Consider the following 8532-nt stretch of genomic DNA (forward strand, 5'->3'; position numbering starts at 1 on the left):
ATGTCACCATGTTTTGTACATTCCACTTGCGCCTGTGTCTTTTGCAGCTTCTCGTACATAACGTGGTGTAGTCATGAGGTGCTAGTTCAAATTTTAAAAACGCTTCTACAAAAAAAGTTTTATCTGAAGATATGTCCTTGTTTAGGGACCTGTGCCTTTGTGCATACGGACATCTGACTGCTAAGTAGTGATTGTGTTTTTCAGCAATAGTGTGCACCCTTAATTTACAGAGAAGGTCAGGGAAAAATCTGTAGATGGAAAAATCTCCATACAAGTTATTTGTGCATTTTTCTTTTTTGTACTTATTACTTTGCACTTTTTGTTAGAAAATGCTTTGTTTAAAGTTTTCTAAGGTATCTAATATTTTGATACTTAATTTCCATGATCTAAATATTCTTAAAAATTAAAAGTTTGTTGTCATTTGGAAGTGTGTAGGCCTTCTTACATTATTATGCTGTTACATTATGATTATATATTCAGTGGCATAAAATGGTCTTTAAAATGACAATAATATCGCTTATCGCAGTTATTTCTGAGGCAATATATCGCAGAACAAAAACTTGTTATCTTGACAGGCCTACACCATACAATACTAAAAAAAAAGTATCATGGTTTCCAAAAAATATTAAGCAGCATAACTGTTTTCATAATAATACGAAATGTTTCTCGAGCACCAAATCAGCATAATAGCTATAATAATAGCTGCTGAAAATGCAGCTTTGCCATCACAGTAATAAATTACGTCAAAATATATAAAAATAGAAAACACTTATTTTAAATTGTAATATTTTTATTCAATTATATACATATATACACACATTGTTTTTACATTATAGTCCCTAACTTAATATCTGTTACTACACCACATATTTTAGTACAGCTGAAATTATGTCTTGACCAGTTAGCATCCAGAACCAGAACTATTCATTTATAATACGAATTTTGTAATGATAGAAGCACGCTATAAATAAATAACCCTGTGAAAGAACATCAGTATATCTACTGATCAAACAAGACCAGTGAAGCATATCAAACCATGTCAAGCGATAGCACTAATCATGAAGAAAAAAAAACATCAAGCGATATCAAACGGGAAGCTGTCAATAAGCTGGAAACTAAAGTGAACTTCTGTTTTGCCCTTTGGCTTTCCAATGTCTTTTGGTGGTCATCAATCCATTTTTAAAATCCGTGTGCAACCTCACAGCCCACACAGTGTAAACAGCCAGGGGCGATTCTCTACAAGGTGAGCAAACACTGGGGCCTCTCTATTCACCCCTGGCATAAGGCAGGTTGAAATATATATCTCACTATTGCAGGTGCATGGGGCAGTACCACAAGGTCAGGTGCTCTTTGGGCAAAGCGTTGCACTGAGAAAAGTTCGACTTGTAGACGCATCTTTGCATCTCTTCTCAATTTTTCACTGTGTGTGACTGACAGCTCTTTCTCTTTGTGCAAATCTACCTAAAAAAAAAACGCGCACATTTATGTTTAATGGAGCAAGGCCTTGCATTATTTTCAAATTCATGTTTCGCAACTACAAGTTTTGCACTGTTCAACAAAACAAAACATCTTGGAGATTCTCAAGTGAATGAATGCGGTTTGTTGAGTGAAAAAAAAATGGCCAAGGGCATTACATCTATCCACTGGTCTTTATCAATGTTTCTACACTGTACAATGCCATGAGAACAACAGCATAAGCCACTTTGTTGAAGTCATTGTTGGTCGCAAACAAATTTGTGTACCTAGGAAAGAGAAAAGGCGATTTTTTTTATGGCCATAATTGTGGTTTGAATTCAAGAGCCGAACTCCTCTGGCAACACTGAGGAAGGTTTGGCCATCACTAATGAGTATGCTTTGCTTATGGCTTTGTTCATATTCAGTGGACTTATTTAAATACATTTAGCAGCTGGTGGTGGGCCGGTCTGATGACACACTGTTTGTTTCTGCCAAGCTCTGAAGAAGCAATTTAAGCTTCAACAATTCACCACATTACACATTCTCATTCTTTTCAATATGCTTAAATAATGCATAGAAAAGCCAATCACGTTGCAATTGTTTGACAGCGCTTACCGAACTGAGCACACGCTGCTGTACTATTTTGAATAAGTGATTAATCCTTCTCACCTTTTGTTGACGTACAATAGAAGCACCGAGCGAGTACATTAGGTTATTCGGTTATTATGAGACCAGACCTCTGAGGATTAATACTGACTGAAAGCAATCATTTACATTAAAAGTCACCAGACTGTATGAAAGTAACCTTTCACTGCCTTTCACTGACTTTTAGTTTCAATCCTGCAAAGTCAGAACAAGATCTTGAATTAATTTTATGTATTGGATTTTGAACTGAAACTGAACTGCATTTCTGAAGTTCACAACATGAGTAAAACAAAAAGTTGTATCAACTTCAAAAGCATCCTGAGGAGAATTTCCAGAGGATAGACCATATCTAGCAATATCACACTTTTGCTTCCCTGAACAGTTCAAAAAGGGCAAACAAGCATAGAGAAACACTGAAAACAATAAACTCAAGCAAACGTTGACATTGCTCTCGGCCATACGGTTGTATCAGACATCTCAGAGCATTTCAAACAAATACATTTAGAAATTTTGTCTCTTTAAATTTGTTATGTGAACTCAAGAAATAAATTAAAAGACATAATAGTTAAACATTTATTACAAGGAAGTATCAAAATATCAAGACATAAGCCAATTAGCAAGAGTGCTCTAAAAAAAAATCAACACATACAGGCAGGAAGGAAAGAGGCTTATGCTTCAAAAATGCCATCATTGCACAGCAGGACAATGTACACTAATGTTCAAAAGTTTGGGCCATAAGATTAGGAAAGTAAGAAATTAATGCTTTTATTCAGCAAGAAAACATTAAATTAATCAAAAATAACATTTTGAACTTTTTATTCATTTCCATTTATTCGTGAAAAAAAAAAAACTTCTTTCCACAAAAATATGAAGAAAAACTGTTTTAAACATTGATAATATAAGAAATGTTTGAGCACCAAATTAGCATATTAGAATGATCTTTGAAGGATCATGTGAAAAATAAGACTGGAGTAATGATGCTGAAAATTCAGCTTTGCCATCACAGGAATATATTCTATTTTAAAATACATCAAAATAGAAATCAGTTTTAAAATTGCAATAATATTTCACAATATTTGTCACGAATCCTGTCCATGGACTTCCGTTCAATCACCACCAGAGGTCACCCTTTCATTAAATTGACTCTCGCACAACACAAACTGTTGCATGTCATCCCGGACTACATATCCCATCAGCCATTGCACTGATTGCACACAGCACTGATTGCACACAGCTTTCATCATCTTGTAGAGATACCCTGTGTGATTCTAAAAGTTTTTATTTTTAAAAGGTTTGTATGAGACATCGTACAAGTCTAAATGTTTAATGTTTTGCTGTATTTTTGTGTTTTGCGTGTATGTTTGTTTAAAACATAAATCTCCCTATTTATTTCACTTTGTTGTTATTGTCTTTTCTCTATCTATCTAATAACGTCCTGAACCTCTGTGAAATCACATCCACCAGATATACATTAGGCTATTAACATTCCTGTTTTTCTTCTTAACCTAACCAGATGTTTGTGGTTAAAAAGGGGGGTTCATATTCTTTGACCAGTTACTGAACTTTTCACTAAACGTTTGACACTCGCAGGGGGGCATGTCATAAATAACTGCATTGGAGATCGTTTGATCACTGAACTGATTACTCGACACACAACACCAAAGTTCACAACGCCACAACCCTCAAACTCATTAGATTGCAAATGAATTGCAAACCCACACATGGATCCGCACGTCTCACGTCTTGTCAGCCCCATAACAATATTACTGTTTATTGCATTTTTGATCAAATACATCAAGCCTTAGTGAGCATAAGAGATGTGTCAAAAATATTTAATGGGCACACTTTAGTTTGGGGACCAATTCTCACTATTAACTACAACTCCTAATTTGCTGCTTATTAATAGTTAGTAAAGTAATTGTTAAGTTTAGGTATGTGGTAGGATTAAGGGATATAAAATATGGTCATACAGAATAAGGCAGTAATATGTGCTTTATAAGTAAGAAACAGCTAATATGCTAGTAATAAGCATGTTAATAAGCAACTATTGTGTAACTAATAGTGAGAACTGGTCCCTAAAAGTGTTACGTTTAAAAAAAATCTTACCAACCCCAAACACTTGAACAATAGTGTAGGGCATACGTATATAGTTCATCTGCTGTGCAAAATATATAAAAGGAATAAATATTACGCAGGTTTATATTTCATTCTATTCTTGATTTCAGATGTTTTATTTTCTGCTTTCTTTTGTTATCTGTTCATACAAACCTCTGCTATCGTCCTACCATTCAGCCAAATAATATCAGACAGACCCTAAGAGCATGGAACATATTTCTTATGGGCTTCTGGGACACTGTTATGACTGGAAAGAAAATCCTTTATAAACACAGGTTTGATGATGTTTTCTAATAAAGTTATTTTTAGACCTTTTCTATGCGTTCTCTCACCTATCCAACATCACACTTATCTCATAGCATCGTCCCCATGGCAACGTATTCATCTAATCTGAGTAATTAAATGCTCATAACAAGTAAAGCAGCAGTAGCTTACCAGATGCAGAATTAGATTTATGACAACCTGCAATCCTGAAGCGTCCCAGCTGGAGCACATTTTTAACATTGTGATTAAACTGTCCATCTTTAGCATCGAAATTTTGACATAAAGTGCCCCTGTGTACATTTCTATGTGATACAGTATACAGTATCTATGCTAACCTAGTAAAGGGGGATACAACAGGGGTCCACCACCTCTAGGGGCTCCATGGCGGTACTGCAGGGGACCACCTGAATTTTTAGCATCATTACTCCAGTCTTCACTGTCACATGATCCTTCAGAAATCATTCTAATATGCTGATTTTTTTGCTCCATTATTAACAGTTTGTATTGGTCCTCAATTATTAAGACGTTTTTGCTACTTAATATTTTTGAGGAAATGGTGATACATCTTTTTCAGAATTCTTTGATGAATAGAAAGTTCAATGAAATAGTTATTTGAAATAGTTAGAAATCTTCATTGTCATTTTTGATCATTTTAATGTGCACTTGGTATTTTTAATAGTAGTGTTTCACGGTTTCCACAAAAATATTAGATAACAAAAAACATTGACAGTAGTAAGAAATATTTCTTGCACACCAAATCAGCATATCAAAAATTATTTCTGAAGGACCACGTGACAAGTCCTGAAGGGTCATGACACAAGTTTAGCTAAATATATTATTGTTCCTCAATAATATAATAAAAAGCAAAAGTATATGACTAATGTAATCATCTTAATAAAGTGTCAGAGTAAATACAATCTGATACTATGGAAATGTTAGACAGTCGGGCTTGAAATGCAACACTAATTCTTACACAATATGTCCCATCTCTCAATCCTTGGCCTGAAATATGTAAAAGATTTCTGACCTACTGTATTCAAGTCTTTAGGTCTGACAAAATGTATTGTTGTTGTGTTATATTCATAACAGCAGCTTGGGAATAATGACATTTTATGTTTAGTCTATTTCACAGTAGAGAATAATTAATACAATTAACCCCATAAAAATGACAGCTGTCGTTGTCAATTATAATAAATGTCAACAACACAGACAGGGTGTCAAAATAGTATCTTGCATCTCTGTCTCACTGTATATTGTTTGTACTGTGTGCTGTTTAATGCTGTGAGCTCCAAACTTGTATTCTTCTCTACTTCAGCCAACTCTTTAACTCCAACAAACATAACATGACATCCAAGATCTGTCACCCAAATCCTGTATCCTCACACATCACTGGAGACTCTGACACACTGGATATCTGACACCATGACCCTCACGAAACCATAGCCCATTTGACAAATGATATGGGACGTTTCTAAATAATATACCAACCAGACACACCAACAGAAGGAATGAATCATTAAATTATTTGTTTATGTCTTCCTGACATGAATGTTTTGCTAGTAGCTCATTTACCAGCTACTTACCACCGGCTAGTTTGGGTATTCTTCCAATTTTGTTGGTTATTTCCGCGGTGAGGGTGCCAACGTCCTGCTCGTACGCTTCAAAATCCGAAGACATGTTGTATTTTTGTTTTAAAAGATTAAAAGAGGGATGAACTGTGCTGCGTTACACACTGTTGCCTGTGTCTGCTTCTTATTGACGTCCGCGTCACTTCCGGGTGGTGTCACGGGAATTTGTTCACGATCTCTTCCTGTAAATGGTTCCGCTGTGGTGTGATTCGCGCGTGTATGTGTATTGTCTTTCTCGGTGAATTATGTTTTAGTTATTTTAAAAATATATTTCGCTTCTGACAATATTACGGGCGTTAAATAGCAAGGTCACTGATTCATATTAAGCGTGACTTTCAGTTTTTTTTTGGACTCTGATCGCACAAGGAAATGTCGAGGTAAGTTAGGTGTTATCGATTAATTTTTCATTTTCAAAACAATCTCTTCAGTAATCAACGCTATATATGTTGCTGCCGTCATAATGAAAGATACAAAACTTCATATATGTCTCTATTAGTAACCGTGACCTTTTTCCGAGGCATATGTCATTGATAAGGTCTGATATCTTATGGATTGGTCATTATAAAGATAAAGCTACTTTCTACAGTTAGCCTCTATTTTCTTCTGTATTTTAATGTAATATTATATGTAGAATTACACTGAATGGACTCTGAAATCAGATTGCATTTAAATGGGATGTTGAGTAATAGAGAACCGGTCAGTTCATGCAGACTGACAACAACTTGATAGAGTTTCTGAGTTTCTTCTGGTGCTGGACATGTTAAAAATCTTATGTTATTTGTTTAACCACAAGCCAAAGCTAATAAGAATCAGATCAAGTACGTTTAACCTAAATGATGTAATACAGGAGCATAGAAACAACGCTTTGGGTGTGCCATGAGAACACAAGAAATGCAACCACTGAAGCGCAATAATTGACATGTAACATTAACCACTGCATTCTCTGAATAGTCCTGATTTCTCCTTAGCCCTTTATGTTATAATGACATCACTAAACAAACTGGGCTTTTTATTTAGACATAGAAATAGTGATGTAGAACACAAATGGATAAGCATAGTATTATTGCATTTTTGTGCTGTGAAGACAGTTGACCTAGCCTTTAGCAAAAATTTATTTTTAAAAATAGACAATGTCACATTTGAATTTGTTCACATTCCATATGAATAAAAGAATGAAGTGACAGTGACAAGCTTGGAAGTGATAAAATAATGAATATTCAAGAAATACCAAAGTAGGTAACAAAGTAGATAGATAGATAGATAGATAGATAGATAGACAGATAGATATTGGTAAATACGATCCTGAATATGATCTGTCTGTCGATAGATAGATAGATAGATAGATAGATATGAATGGGTAAATAATATAGATAGATAGATAGATAGATAGATAGATAGACAGATAGATATTGGTAAATACGATCCTGAATATGATCTGTCTGTCGATAGATAGATAGATAGATAGATAGATATGAATGGGTAAATAATATAGATCAGCAGTGGCGAACTCCGGTCCTGAAGAGCCGCAGCCCTGCAGAGTTCAGCTCCAACCTTAATTAAAACTCACCTGCCTGTAGCTTTCTAGTAACCCTTCAGACCTTGATTAGCTTGTTCAGGTGTGTTTGATTAGGGTTGAAGCAAAACTCTGCAGGGCTGCGGCTCTCCAGGACCGACGTTCGCCACCCCTCATATAGATAGATAGATAGATATGAATGGGTAAATAATATAGATAGATAGATAGATAGATAGATAGATAGACAGATAGATATTGGTAAATACGATCCTGAATATGATCTGTCTGTCGATAGATAGATAGATAGATAGATAGATAGATAGATAGATAGATAGATAGATATGAATGGGTAAATAATATTAGTTAGATAGATATGAATGGGTAAATAAGATAGATAGATATGAATGGGTAAATAATATTAGTTAGATAGATATGAATGGGTAAATAAGATAGATAGATATGAATGGGTAAATAATATTAGTTAGATAGATATGAATGGGTAAATAATATTAGATAGATATGAATGGGTAAATAATATTAGTTAGATATGAATGGGTAAATAAGATAGATAGATAGATAGATAGATAGATAGATAGATAGATAGATAGATATGAATGGGTAAATAATATTAGATAGATATGAATGGGTAAATAATATTAGTTAGATATGAATGGGTAAATAAGATAGATAGATAGATAGATAGATAGATAGATAGATAGATAGATAGATATGAATGGGTAAATAATATTAGATAGATATGAATGGGTAAATAATATTAGTTAGATATGAATGGGTAAATAAGATAGATAGATAGATAGATAGATAGATAGATAGATAGATAGATAGATATGAATGGGTAAATAATATTAGATAGATATGAATGGGTAAATAATATAGATAGATAGATAGATA

The 8532-nt window shown here is 34.2% G+C and overlaps 2 protein-coding genes across 5 annotated transcripts in view; one reads left to right on the forward strand and one right to left on the reverse strand.

Moving 5' to 3' along the window:
- LOC107702459 (vesicle transport through interaction with t-SNAREs homolog 1A-like) overlaps nucleotides 1-6265 on the reverse strand; it is a 136852-nt gene extending 130587 nt beyond the window's left edge. The window contains exon 1 of one of the 4 annotated variants that reach the window (XM_016504786.1): nucleotides 6063-6260. In XM_016504786.1, coding sequence (XP_016360272.1) covers nucleotides 6063-6156 — 94 coding nt within the window. In that variant the 5' untranslated portion in view covers nucleotides 6157-6260. Of the gene's footprint in view, nucleotides 1-6062 lie in introns of all 4 variants that reach the window. The other 3 variants (XM_016504788.1, XM_016504789.1, XM_016504787.1) reach the window with 3 other exon arrangements.
- Nucleotides 6266-6304: 39 nt separating this feature from the next.
- The window catches only part of LOC107702458 (palmitoyltransferase ZDHHC6-like), a 13107-nt gene continuing 10879 nt past the window's right edge, over nucleotides 6305-8532 (forward strand). Inside the window, exon 1 of the mRNA XM_016504785.1 lies at nucleotides 6305-6484. The gene's annotated coding sequence lies outside the window, so the exon portion shown is untranslated. The remainder of the gene's footprint in view (nucleotides 6485-8532) is intronic.

The sequence above is a fragment of the Sinocyclocheilus anshuiensis genome, unplaced genomic scaffold, assembly GCF_001515605.1.
Source record: "Sinocyclocheilus anshuiensis isolate Anshui unplaced genomic scaffold, SAMN03320099.WGS_v1.1 scaffold190, whole genome shotgun sequence".
Taxonomy (NCBI): Eukaryota; Metazoa; Chordata; class Actinopteri; order Cypriniformes; family Cyprinidae; genus Sinocyclocheilus; species Sinocyclocheilus anshuiensis.